Source organism: Jaculus jaculus, chromosome 17, assembly GCF_020740685.1.
Source record: "Jaculus jaculus isolate mJacJac1 chromosome 17, mJacJac1.mat.Y.cur, whole genome shotgun sequence".
Classification (NCBI taxonomy): Eukaryota; Metazoa; Chordata; class Mammalia; order Rodentia; family Dipodidae; genus Jaculus; species Jaculus jaculus.
The window spans coordinates 18,011,673-18,025,579 of NC_059118.1; the positions used below are offsets into that span (position 1 = coordinate 18,011,673).

Consider the following 13,907-nt stretch of genomic DNA (forward strand, 5'->3'; position numbering starts at 1 on the left):
CCTTTTATTTATAGATTTATTGGAGTGGGGAGGGCGCTCTATGTAGGATCTTGTTCTAGCCCAGACTAACCAGGAATTCACTATGTAGTCTCAGGCTGGCCTCAAACCCACTGCTAACCTCCCTACCTGCCTCATGAGCGCTGTGATTAGAGGCTTGTGCCACCATGGCCAGCTTCCAGCTTCCAGCTTTTTTTTTTTTTTTTTTAGGTAGGGTTTCACTCTAGCCCACTCTGACTTGGAATTCACTTAATGTAATCTCAGGGTGGCCTTGAACTCATGGCAATCCTCCTACCTCTGCCTCCCAAATGCTGGGATTAAAGGCGTGTGCCACCATGCCTGGCTCTAAAGGGGTGTGTGTGTGTTTAATTTGAGAGTGACAGACAGACAGACAGAGAAAGAGAATGGGCACATCAGGGCCTCCAGCCACTGCAAACAAACTCCAGGTACATGCAGCACCTTGTACATCTGGCTTGTGTGGGTCCTGGGGAATCGAGCCTCCAACCAGGATCCTTAAGGTTCACAGGCAAGCACTTAACCACAAAGCCATCTCTCCAGCCCCTTTTTTGTTTTTTTTGAGGTAGGGTCTCACTCTAGCCCAGGCTGACCTGCAATTTACTATGTAGTCTCAGGATGGTCTTGAACTCACAATGATCCTCCTACCTCTGCCTCCCAAGGGCCTGGATTAAAGGTGTACGCACCACGCCCTGCTACATTCTGTATGTTTTTAACTGAATAGCCATGGGCACAAGGCACTGCTCTATGCTTTCCCTACTGGCTTCTCTCCTGGTTACTCTGGCTGCCTTGTAGAAATGACCAGAAGAGGGCAGCCAGGGGAAGGAGAGTGACCAGTTGAAGGCTACCAGGGCTGTCCAGCAGGAGAATGGCAACATGGATTGATGAGGTAGGACGTGGAGACAGGACGCTGAACACAGAGTCTGAGGCACAGCCCCTGGGCCATGACATGGAGAACTTGAGCAAAAGGGGCTGATGGCTTGGTGGTTTCAGGGTGGGGTGAGAAGTTATAGGTCTGCCTCTGATCTGCCCTGTGTACCTAACAACAAGTAAAAGGCTAGCAAGTGCCATCTACCTTCCCCCTGCCCTTGGTACCCCTGCTTGTGCCATGAGCATGCCTGGTTGCAGCGGGGCCTGTGCCCACCTGGACCATGAGCGTTACAACCCTGGCCACCTTGCTAACTGTGCTGCGTCTTTCCTCAGGTGAAGGAGTGGCTCTGTCTGAACTGTCAGATGCAGAGGGCTCTGGGAATGGACATGACCACTGCGCCTCGTTCCAAGAGCCAGCAGCAGCTACACTCCCCAGCCCTGTCTCCTTCCCACTCCCCAGCCAAACAGCCTCTGGGGAAACCAGAGCAAGAGAGATCTCGGGGCCCAGGGGGACCACAGCCGGGCCCCCGCCAGGCTGAGACAGCCAGGGCCACCTCAGTGCCGGGGCCTGCCCAGGCAGCTGCCCCTCCAGAAGTGGGAAGAGTGTCTCCTCAACCCCCTCTCTCCACCAAGCCTTCCACAGCTGAGCCCAGGCCACCTGCAGGAGAGGCCCTGGGCAAAAGTGCCACCACAGTGCCCTCTGGGCTTGGTGCTGGTGAGCAGACCCAGGAGGGCCTCACCGGGAAGCTCTTCGGCCTCGGCGCATCACTGCTCACCCAGGCAAGCACCCTCATGTCCGCGCAGCCCGACCCTGATGCCCAGAGCCAGCCTTCCCCCAGCAAGGGGCCGCCCAAGATTGTCTTCAGTGATGCCAGCAAGGAGGCTGGCCCAAGACCCCCAGGCTCAGGGCCTGGACCTGGGCCAATACCTGGAGCCAAAACGGAGCCCGGGGCCAGAACAGGTCCTGGGTCGGGGCCTGGAGCCCTAGCAAAAACTGGAGGGACGACCAGTCCAAAGCATGGCAGAGGAGACCATCAGGCGGCACCCAAGGCTGCTGCCAAGCCAAAGACCACGCCGAAGGAAAGGGCCACCTGCCCACTGTGCCAAGCCGAGCTGAACGTGGGCAGCAAGGGCCCAGCCAACTATAACACGTGCACCACCTGCAAGCTCCAGGTGTGCAACCTGTGCGGCTTCAATCCAACGCCCCACCTGGTGGAGGTAAGAGAGTTGCATATTCCCTTGCTGAGGCTGGGGTCTGCAGTACTGGAACATGGGAACCAAAAAAGGCCCCGAGAGCTTGGTCAGCCACAGTGGAGGGCTGCCACAGCAGCCAGTGTGCAGAGGTGCTGGGCTCCCTGTCCCTGCCACAGACTTCAGTCAGTCCACCCAGAGAACTGATTGGTATCATAATGGTGCCTGCTGCTCCTTTCCAATGCCCCAAGGCTGGTTCTAGGTTTAGGAGGCCCGAAGCTGGCCTTCCCATCTCCAGCTACTTTGAATAAGACCCTGATGAAGTGTGCCAACTTTCTGTGAGCAGGTTGAAAGATCCTAACTTTGGACCCTCATAAAAGGAGGCTGGAGGGCTGGAGAGATGGCTTAGCAGTTAAGCGCTTGCCTGTGAAGCCTAAGGACCCTGGTTCGAGGCTCGATTCTCCAGGACCCACGTTAGCCAGATGCACAAGGGGGTGCATGCGTCTGGAGTTCGTTTGCAGTGGCTGGAAGCCCTGGCGCACCCATCCTCTCTCTCTCTCTCTCTCTCTCTCTCTCTCTCTCTATGTGCCTCTTTCTCTCTCTGTCACTCTCAAATAAATAAAAATGAACAAAATTTTTTTTAAAAAGGGGGGGCTGGAGAGATGGCTTAGCAGTTAAGGCATTTGCCTGCAAAGCCTAAGAACCCAGGTTCGGTTTCCCAGGACCCACGTAAGCCAAATACACAAGGTGGTGCATGTGCCTGGAGTTTGTTTGCAGGAGCTGAAGGCCCTGGCATGTCCATTCTCTCCCTCTCTCTCTATTTGCCTCTCTCTCTCTCTCTCTCTCTCTCTCTCTCAAATAAATAAATTAAAATTTTAAAAAGGGGGGTGGCTGGAGAGATGGCTTAGCAGTTAAGTGTTTGCCTGTGAAGCCTAAGGACCCTGGTTCGAGGCTCAATTCCCCAGGACCCACATTAGCCAGATGCTCAAGGGGGCATATGCATCTGGAGTTCGTTTGCAGTGGCTGGAGGCCCTGGCACACCCATTATCTATCTGCCTCTTTCTTTGTCTCTCTCTTTCTCTGTCACTCTCAAATAAATAAAAATGAACAAAAAAAAAATTTTTTTTAAAGGAGAGCCTGGTGTGGTGGCACAAGCCTTTAACCCCAGCCACCCGATTACTCTCTCCCTTGCCCAGGCTCACCCACATGAACATCACTATGACTGCCTTTGGCATGGCTCTTGGGGCCTATGATTGGCTCATCTTGTCAGATGGTTGTGTGTTGTGTTACGAGATAATAAAACTCCTATCTCCTGCATATGGGGAGCCACCCAAGCCCTTTGGGCACATCAGCTGAGTTGTGCATGGTTGATGGTGGATGGGGGCTACAAACCACCACCAGGCCAGGATGAGACAAGAGGGAGTGCATGGGATTTCCATGGTCATTCTCTCTCTTTTTATTTCTATTTTTATTTTTTGTTTTTTTCAGTTTTTCGAGGTAGAGTCTCACTCTAGCCCAGGCTGACCTGGAATTCACCATGTAGTCTCAGGGTGGCCTTGAATTCACGGCAATCCTCCTACCTCTGTCTCCTGAGTGCTGGGATTAAAGGCGTGCACCACCATGCCCGGCTTCTCTCTCTATGGATACATCATGTGTTGATGCCATCATTTCCCTCCTCCCTGCCCCCACTCCACAGAGGGCCCTCCTTAGTGGGACTGCTGGTATCCTCCACGGAGTTGTGGGTTCTGAGTTGTGAGAACAGCAGTCAGTCCTTGCAGAGGTGGGGTGACACGGTCTCTTTACCACCTTGTTCTGACTTTCCTTGGAAATCCTGTGGGAGTGCCCCAGTGACTAAAGGACTACTAGACTTCCACTGGCCACATTTTCCCACATATGGGGAGGGATAGCCCCAAGTGACATGAGTGGCCTCTTCACATGATACCCTTGTGGCCCTCCAGGCCCCATACTGCTGCCTTTCCAAGCTGAAAGCCCTGGAGGACAGCTGGCCTGGCCAGCAGAAGAGAAAAAGTATACCAAGGAGTCCATGGGCCAGGTGAACCTCAGGTGGATGTTCATAGTTCATTGGGTAGGGTTCCCTGACACTGAGCCCTGGTAGGCTCCTGAGCTGGCCTGGTTTGGAGTACCCTTGTCCCCAAGAGACCTTGGAGCCCATTTTTCCTCATTTATTTTATTTTATTTTTTTGAGGTAGGGTCTCACTCTAGCCCAGGTTGATCTGGAATTCACTAAGGAGTCTCCGGGTGGCCTTGAACTCACAGCGATCCTCCTACCTCTGCCTCCCGAGTGCTGTGATTAAAGGCGTGCGCCACCATGCCCGGCTTTCCATTTTTCCTCATTAAGCAGGATATGCATACAGGGGAGGGAAACTGTCCAAGAATATAGATGTTGCTCACAGCTCCTTCCGGAAGCCTTTGGGGCAGGCTACAAGTACTGGATCAGCCCAAACAAAAGCATTCCACCGGTGGCTTGAGATGAGGCCTCTGAGCTCTGATCCGGTTTCTCCGTAGCTACTTTCCTGGGCCCTGGGCCTTCCTGCTTCTTGATGGCTCACATTGTCCCCTGCTGTGCCCTGCTGTCTCGTGCCATGCCTCGCTGCTACCTCCTTGGCCAGTGCAGTACTTGCTTCCTTCCATAGGGTCTAATAGGTTCCACAGGCCCGAACCAATGGTCAGTGGGTTCCTACCCAAGTCAGGCCTTCTGCCTCCCTACCTGCTGCTTTAAAAATATATATATTTATTTATGAGAAAGAGGAGGAGAGAAAATCGGCACGCCAGGGCCTCTGACTATTGCAAACAAACTCTGGATGCATGCACTGGTTTACGTGGGTTCTAAGGAATCGAACCTGGGTCTTTGGACTTCGCAGGCAAGTGCCTTAACCACCAAGCCATCTCTCCAGCCCTGCCTGCTGCTTTTTTTTTTTTTAATTTTTATTTATTTGAGAGCGACAGACACAGAGAGAAAGACAGATAGAGGGAGAGAGAATGGGTGCGCCAGGGCTTCCAGCCTCTGCAAACGAACTCCAGATGCGTGCGCCCCCTTGTGCATCTGGCTAACGTGGGACCTGGGGAACCGAGCCTCGAACCGGGGTCCTTAGGCTTCACAGGCAAGTGCTTAACCGCTAAGCCATCTCTCCAGCCCTGCCTGCTGCTTTTAACAGCAGTCTGAGGAGGATGTAACCCCTCAAAACCTTTTCTCTCATAGCTCTACCTATTGACACTACTGTCCCCAGAGGGCCTGTGGCTGCTCTGAGGAAGGTATGAACTGACAGTCATAATGCCCCTTTCTGTGTGTCTTACCACAGACACCCTCCTGTTGTTCATCATGAGAGATGCAAGTCAGCAGCCTGGAGTCAGTCACCTCCTCCTCTTACCTCAGCATCCACTCCACAGACCAAGGCCTACTATACAAAAATCTCGTCTCTGTTCTCCATCCTGTGGCCATAGCTGTTGGCCTCCCTTTCTTATCCTTCCATCCACAAAATGTCCACACAATGATCAAAATCTCTTGACATGGGCTGGAGAGATGGCTTAGCAGTTAAGCGCTTGCCTGTGAAGCCTAAGGACCCTGGTTCAAGGCTCGGTTCCCCAGGTCCCACGTTAGCCAGATGCACAAGGGGGCGCACGCGTCTGGAGTTTGTTTGCAGAGGCTGGAAGCCCTGGCGCGCCCATTCTCTTTCTCTCCCTGTATCTGTCTTTCTCTCTGTGTCTGTCACTCTCAAATAAATAAAATAAAATAAAATAAAATCTCTTGACACTTCGCCCGCCTCGGGTCTTGTGAGATGCTAGTGGGGAGTGGCTGCTGCTTGATATAACCTCCATTCCTCCCTCCAACATTGCTTTTCTTCACTTAACCAGGCCATGAGTTTTCTTTGATCACACCTCAGTAAATCGCCGGTTGGTGTTCTCAGTGATTTAGTGCTTGCTCGTGACCTACTTGCACATTCTTTTTAAAAATATATTTTATTTACTTACTTATTTGAGAGAAAGAGGGAGAAAGAGAGAGAGAATGGGAGCACCAGGGAGGGCTTCCAGCCACTGCAAACAAACTCCAGATGCATGCACCTCCTTGTGCATCTGGCTTACTTGGGTCCTAGAGAACTGAACCGGATCCTTTGGCTTTGTAGGCAAATGCCTTAACCTCTAAGTCATCACTCCAGCCCCTATTTGCACATTCTTGATCACAGGCTTCTGATTTCTCACCAGGTGCCAAGAGATTCATTTTGCCTTGGGGGTGAGGTGTCAAACCAGCAGGTCCTTATCCAGGTCCTGGTAACTGCTCTGCTGTGGCTGTCTCTTCCCTCACCTTGTTTGGCTGGGGCCAGCCTTCGGGCCTCACAGTGCCTGACTGTATCTCTGGGCACAGTGAAAGGCAAACACCGGTGCTTGGGTGCAGACGGGGGGGGGGGGTGCTAAGGGAGGGGCAGATCACGGGAGCCCCAGTCACAGCTTCCACATGCCTAGAAGACCTATTAGGGCTTTTCCAGAGCAGTTGTCTGGCCAACAGTTGCCATTTTCATCAACATCTATACCCTAAAAAGTCCTTTTCCTGCCAAGTATGGTGGCACACGCCTTTAATTTCAGTACTCAAAAAGCAAAGGTGGGAGGATTGCCATGAGTTCAAGGACACCCTGAGACTACATAGTGAATTCCAGGTCAGCCTGGGCCAGAGTGAAACCTTTCTTTAAAAAAAAAAAAAAATCCTTTTCCTTCTTTCTAGCAAGAAAGTCCAGAACATACTATAGAAAAGACACTAAAATTGGATCTCTTTTTCCCTTGAAACTTACACTGAAAAAAAAAAAAATAGTGCTATTTAGTGAGTCACTTTATAATTAAGAGTGTTGATTCCAACTTTTTTTTTTTACCTATTTATCTTTTTGAAGGATAATAATACCCTCTGGCTTATTTTTTAATTGACTTTCAGTTCAAAATAGTGTGAAGAAATTAGTAGAATTGGAATTGTTACAGCAATATCACCAGTTTCTCACCTTATTACCTTTGCCAAAATTCCAGCTATGCCCTTGAGAAGCCTGGCATCCCTGGGCAAAGGGCCTTGCGCCTTGTGCTATATGAACTGGGTGGGGCTCAGGGGCAGAGGCTACAGAGGGGGCAGCATGCTTGAGGCCTCTGCTCCTGATTCGCCCTAGGCTACCTCTGGAGTAGTGATCTTGGAGACGTCTGTTTCCCCCTAAGTAGACAGGAAGAGGACAAGAATGCTCCCCTTAGGTGTCCATATGAGATGCTATATGTCAGATTCCTATGCAAGCTCTCACATTGTCAGCCCTTAATCTAGGAGGCTGGAGCCAAAGCATCCTAAAAGCAAATGTCTGTAAGGGGAAGAACCTCTCATAATCTGGTTGTCAATGCACTTTGTGGCCGGTGCGGGCTCTTGGGCTCCTGAGAAACACCACGTAAGGAAAGAGCATATTTGACATTTATTTATTGATTAAGTTACTGGATTTTTTGAGGTAGAGTCTCACTCTAGCTCAAGCTGACCTGGAATTCACTATGTAGTCTCAAGGTGGCCTCGAACTCACGGCGAGTCTCCTGCCTCTGCCTCCCAGGTGCTGGGATTAAAGGTGTGCGCCACTGCACCCGGCTCCATATTCAACATTTAGTGCTGGGACGTGAAGAAAACATAGCGCAGCCTCTAAGGCACACACTGGGGACACCGGGAAGATTCTTCTACGGGAGGCAGAGATTTATAAAGAAGGACCTTAGGCAATATCAGGGATAGGGGAGTGGCACGGGCATGTGTCCATGTCGCGGTCAGCAGACAGCCAGCAGCACTGGGGTTGGCTGCTGAATCTACCTGTTTCTGTCTCTCCTTCTTCTTCTTCTTCTTCTTTTTTCTTTTTTTTTTTTTTTTTTTTTGGTGAGACAGAAAATCACTCTGTAGCCCAGGCTGGCCTTGAACTCATGGCAATCCTCCTTCCTCGGGCTTCCTAGTGCTAGGATTACAGGCATGAGCCACCATGCAGGGCACTCTCCAGGTTCTCATTCATTGCCCTCTGGAATGGCAGCGGAGCTAAAGGTGTGTTCGTGGCCAGGCACTTGGCCATGAGGAATAGAATAAGCTGGTGTTGCGATAACCAGACTGGCACACAGGCCAACTTCTGCAAATGCACATGTGGACTGCAGTGTCACTCAGACAATGGCAGACAGTGCAGAGAGGGTGCCCAGCAGCCAGCACGGCCCCACGGGGCTCCCTGGGGCCACGGGACACACTAGTTAATGGTTCAGAAGGCAGCAGCTTTCACATGCCTGCAGGGTGCCCCACACTTTCTCACTCAGCCTGCGCCCCCTTCCATGTGGAATTGGGGCAATCATGGGTCCCCTTAATTTTCATGATAACCAGGTGTGATGCCCTTCCATGGATGCTTGTGCAAAAGTGATACCATGAACCACCGAGCTCTGTCTGGCACATGCATACCTGCATCTCCCATCTGTGAGGTGGTGATTGCTGTCAGGGGATTTGTATCTTGCTGTCCCAGAAAGGACTGCCCAGAGAGAAACAAGGTAGAAATGGTCCTCAGGACCTCCCCCCACTGTCCATTCCCTGGCCACTTTGCCAACGCTGCCAAGCAAAGGAACAAGCAGGCAGCCGTTCCCCTATGGCTGGAGCTGGCTGGGGCACTGGGAGAGAGAGAACGTGAAAGAATGCAAATACAAGTAAATGAGTGCAGTGGAAAAGAAATATACTGAAGTACGACAGTGAAGGAACGCGCAAGCACGTGTGAAAGAACAAGGGATGACTGGTCACATTAGGATGTGAGATGAGATTAAGACTGAATAAATGAACTGGGGCCTCAATAACTACGTTCCAGCCCCCCACCCATCTGCAGGACCCAGAAAATTTAGGCCTGGGCTAAGTTTCCCTGGCTCTATCCCTCCCAGGCCCAGTGCCTTGTACATTTTTCCTTCCACTCCTCCGTGGGCTGGGGATGGGCCTCCAGCAGCCAGGTCAAGCGCTTATTTTTAGCTCTTACTTCACACACCACCTCCTGTCTACCCACCCTTTCTCACTGCTTGTTAAAGCAGAGCAAAATACAAGAGAGCCACCAGGCAGCCTTTCTTTCAGCTGACTGCTTCCACAAATAACCTGATGGAGGAGCAAAAAGCCCCAGGGAGCACGTGACATGCCCCCTCTGAGGGCTGGGCCTGTGGCCTCAGGTAAGCAAGACTTTGAAAGGGCCAACCCTGAGCACGGTTTTATTTATTTATTTTTCTCCTTCCTCCATACCACCCCTCCAAGGTGCCCTTGCTTCATTTAAGATGATAGTTAGACATGGCGTGGTGGCACACGCCTTTAATCCCAGCACTTGGGGGACAGAGGTAGGAGGATCACCGTGAGTTCAAGGCCACCCTGAGACTACATAGTGAATTCCAAGGCAGCCTGGACTAGAGCAAAACCCTACCTTAAAAAAAAAAAAAAAAATCCGGGCATGGTGGCGCACACCTTTAATCCAGGCAGAGGTAGGAGGATTGCCATGAGTTAGAGGCCACCCTGAGACTCCACAGTGAATTCCAGGTCAGCCTGGACTAGAGTGAGACCCTACCTCGGAAAAAAAAAAAAAAAAAAACAACGATGATAGTTGTTTTGGGGATGAATTCTACAAGCCAGAGGTACAGTCAGAGGTGGGCTCAACTGCTAGAGGCTAGGATAAATGTATGTATGGACCCAATATACAGTTAGGGATAAACTGCCTTAGGCCAGACCTTGGTCTGGGTTCAGACCCTAATCCACATCATGCTGATCCTAGGCCAGGGAAGAGGCTATTTTCATATTTCTAGAAGTTTCATTTAGCCTCACAACCCTCTCATCTCCCCAGGGTCTTTTTGGCATTTCATATTCCTCTCTGCCATAGGGGGATTTCCTGTGTCCTCAGCTGATATTGAGGCATATGGGTGGGGTTCCCTTCCCTTCCTATCTTTCTTTCTTTTTTTAGGTAGAGTGACCTAGAATTCACTGTGTAGTCTCAGGCGGGCCTTGAGCTCCTACTCTGTCTCTGGAGTGCTGGCATTGAAGGTGTGCGCCACCACACCCAGCTTTGGGTGGGATTTCTGAATAGGTCTCTGTTCTCCCATGCCCTGTCCATCTTATCCAAAATTCTCTCGAGGCACCTCTGGGACCCAGCCAGTGGTCAGGACTTACTACCTCATAGGAGTTTGGATGGGGCCATCGATAGCATCAGACAAGGTCCTGAGGAGCCACAGTGGTGCTGATGTTGGGCCCTACAGGGAGCAGAGTGAGCCCACATGGGCATTCTGAAGGGTCCCCTTCTACTGCCAAACCCCTCTGCTCAGGATTTATGTGTGGGTTTGGGCTATAGGAAAGCAGTCTCCATCCTGCATAGTAAGTCCATGTGGTGGCACACACCTTTAATCCCAGCACTTGGAAAGCAGAGGCAGGAGGATCGCTGTGAGTTTGAGGGTACCCTGAGACTACATAGTGAATTTCAGGTCAGCCTGGGCTAGAGTAAAACCCTACCTCAGGAAAAAAAAAAAAAAAGCCCATGGAGCAGGGCTCTCCCTCAACACACTAAGACCTGGCATCCTGCCCAGCCTGGCCTCTTACGAATTCCCAGGGCAGGAGTGTGGAATGTAGCTTTGTGGGCAGCAAACTAGGGCACAGTCATCGGCATGGAATCTGCCATGGTTAGCCCGAGCACCCCAGGGTCCGCATACCAGGCTTCCAGGCTGGGTGGGCTTTGGCCTGGCAGTGGCTCAAAGACAATGTGTGAGGTGAACATGCTGAGGATGTTGGCATGCCTAGACAGCAAGGGCCAAGGGCTACCTCCTCTCTTTGTGCCCTGGCTCTGTGCCCTGTGCTTCCCACGATGTCCTCACCTAGTGGCACAGCTGGTTTAGGCGCCCAGCAGCAGGAAGGAAGACATGCCAAGCTCGTCCACATAGCAGAGGGGCAGGAGCAGATACAGTGGTCACGTGGTCACCTTCTTTCCCCATTACTTCAGGCCACCAAAGCACAGGAGCCAATCCTGACCCTGGAGGAGGGTCCTGGTAGACATGCCCTTACCAGCCTCGGGCCTGCTGCGGGAGCCAGGAATGCACAGACCTCTGCCCAGCCAGCTGAGATTTGCACACTTGCTCTCTAGTGTTCTGAGGGTTTCTCCATTGATGCCTGCTTCATACACAGCCTGTGTGGGGCTCTGGGTTGCAAGATGGATGGATACCCATATTAGTGACTTTTCTTGCCTCTGTGACCAAATATGTGAAAGAAGAGACTCCAGGGAGGAGAGGGCTAATGTGGTGGTTTGATTCAGGTGTCCCCCATAAACCCAGGTGTTCTGAATGCTAGGTTCCCAGCTGATGAAGATTTGAGAGTTAACGCCTCCTGGAGGCAGCGTATTGTTGGGGGCCGGCTTATGGGTGTTACAGCCAGCTCCCCTTGCTAGTGTTTGGCACCTCCTGTTGCTATTATCCACCTTATGTTGGCCAGGGGGTGATGTCCACCCTCTACCTATGCCATAGTTTTCCCCTGCCATCATGGAGCTTCCCTTTGAGCCTATAAGCCAAAATAAACCCCCTTCCCCTGCCAAAAAAAAAAAAAAAAAAGCTGCTCTTAGCCAGGCGTGGTGGCGCACGCCTTTAATCCCAGCACTTGGGAGGCAGAGGTAGAAGGATCACCGTGAGTTCGAGGCCACCCTGAGACTACATAGTGAATTCCAGGTCAGCCTGAGCTAGAGTAAGACCCTACCTCGAAAAAAAAACCTGCTCTTAGTCAGGTGATTTCTGCCAGCAATGCAAACCTGACTGCAGGTTATGCTGGCTCGCAGCTTAGCGGGCATAGTCCATCATGGCAAAACATGGTGGCGGAGTTGACTGTGTCACAGTGGAAGCTTTTGGTACACTGGTTCACATCTTGGCAAATCAGGAAGTAGAGAGCTTGGGCTAGAGCCAGAATTGGGTAACGCTCTCAAGATCTACCCCCAGAAAACTCACTTCTGCTACTTAGGGCCCATTTCTAAAAATTTCCACAATCTCCCAAAACAGCATACCACCAGCTGGGAACCAAATGTTCAAACACACGAGCCTACAGGGGGACATTTCCCACTCAAGCCATAACCATGCTAGTCTCTAGCTGTCTGTATAGTTTGGTCATCACTTGTCTTGAGCCTTCAGCCCTAGTCCTGAAACAGTGGGCAATCCTGACAGTATGGCCAGTGGCCAAAAAATGGATCCCAGGCTGGAAAGATGCCTTAGTGGTTAAGGTGCTTGCCTGCAAAGCCAAAGGACCCAGGTTTGATTCCCCGGGACCCATGTAAAGGCAGATGCCCCAGGTGGCACATGCATCTGGAGTTCATTTGCAGTGGCTAGAAGCCCTGGTGCTCCCATTCTCCCCGCTCACCCCCCTGACCACCTTTCTTTCTGTCTCTTTTTAAAAATATTTTCTGTTTTCTTTATTTGAGAGAGAGAGAGAGAAATAGGCAGGGAGAGAGAGAGAGAGAGAGAGAGAGAGAGAGAAAGAGAGGGAGGGAGGGAGGGAGGGAGAGGGAGAGAGAGAGGGAATGAATGAGCGTGCCAGGGCCTCTAGCCACTGCAAATGAACTCTAGATGCATGTACCCCCTTGTGCATCTGACTTACGTGGGTTCTGGGGAATTGAGCCTGGGTCCTTTGGCTTTGCAGGCAAATACTTTAACCATTAAGCTATCTCTCCAGCCCCTCTTTCTCTCTTAAATAAATTTTAAAAAATTAAATGATCACACTATAGCTCTGTAAGGAACAGGGCCAAGCGTCACCATTCACAGTTTCTTCTGAGAGGAATTGTCTAGAGCCCCAGGGCAAACTGAAGCCTCTCTCTGGGGTTCTTTGCTGGCCTTGGGCATGGAGAGCTGAGTTGGCAGACCGAGCTCCAAACAGGGAGTCTCTCAGACAGCCTTTCCTGGCCCTGTGAGTTTGCCCTTGCCTAGCATGGCTCTTACTTGGGGAAGGGTATGGAGTGACCCTGAGAAGTTTATAAATTTGAGGGCAATAAATCTGTCAGTCCCCCCCGCCATGCCTTTCTCAGGCTGGAAGTGCAGGTCAGTGGCAGGGTGCTTGCCTAGAATGTACAAAGCCCTAGGTTAAATCAACCAAAAATAAAAATAAAAAATAAATAGTTAAGACCTCCGCCTTCCTAAGTTATGGAAAGTCATAGAAATAGCTCTGAGGACTTCTGTGCTTTTGTGATTTTCATCAACCTCCCTCCTTTGTCCTTGCAGAAATCCGAGTGGCTCTGTCTGAACTGCCAAACCAAGAGGCTGCTGGAGGGTGGCCTGGGAGAGCCGACCCCCCTGCCACTGCCCACCTCGCAGCAGCCTCCTGCAGGGGGTCCTCACCGTGCAGCTGGTGCGGCCCCTACCAAGCAGAAAGGACCACAGGGGCTGGGCCAGCCATCAGGCCCCCTGCCTGCCAAGGCCAGTCCCCTGCCCTCAAAGGCCAGCCCCCAGGCCAAGCCTCTCAGGGCTTCTGAACCCAGCAAGACCCCAAGCAGTGCCCAGGAAAAGAAAACAGGAGCCCCTGCTAAAACTGAGCCTGTGCCGAAGCCACCGCCAGAGACTACTGTGCCTCCTGGAACTCCTAAAGCAAAGAGCGGCCTGAGAAAGACCGAACCTGCTACCCCTGTGGCCAAGTCAGTGCCAGAAGCTCCCAAGGGTGGGGAGGCAGAGGTCAGTTCTGTTTCACTTCCAAGGACCCTGGCTTTCAGGTGGGATAATTTGGGGGAAGGGCTTACCTTTCTTGGAGGAGAGGGGAGTTGAAGATGGATGTCAGCCTTGGAAAGGCCTTTTTGGGGGTCATAGAGACACCCACCCCCCAG

At 51.6% G+C, this 13,907-nt stretch overlaps 1 protein-coding gene across 2 annotated transcripts in view; it reads left to right on the forward strand.

Annotated features, from left to right (window-relative positions):
- Bsn (bassoon presynaptic cytomatrix protein) overlaps window positions 1-13,907 on the forward strand; it is a 126,236-nt gene that overhangs the window by 87,752 nt on the left and 24,577 nt on the right. For both annotated transcript variants that reach the window (XM_045136459.1, XR_006633980.1), the window contains exons 3-4: window positions 1,216-2,100; window positions 13,312-13,758. In XM_045136459.1, the coding sequence (XP_044992394.1) occupies window positions 1,216-2,100; window positions 13,312-13,758 (1,332 nt within the window). The remainder of the gene's footprint in view (window positions 1-1,215; window positions 2,101-13,311; window positions 13,759-13,907) is intronic.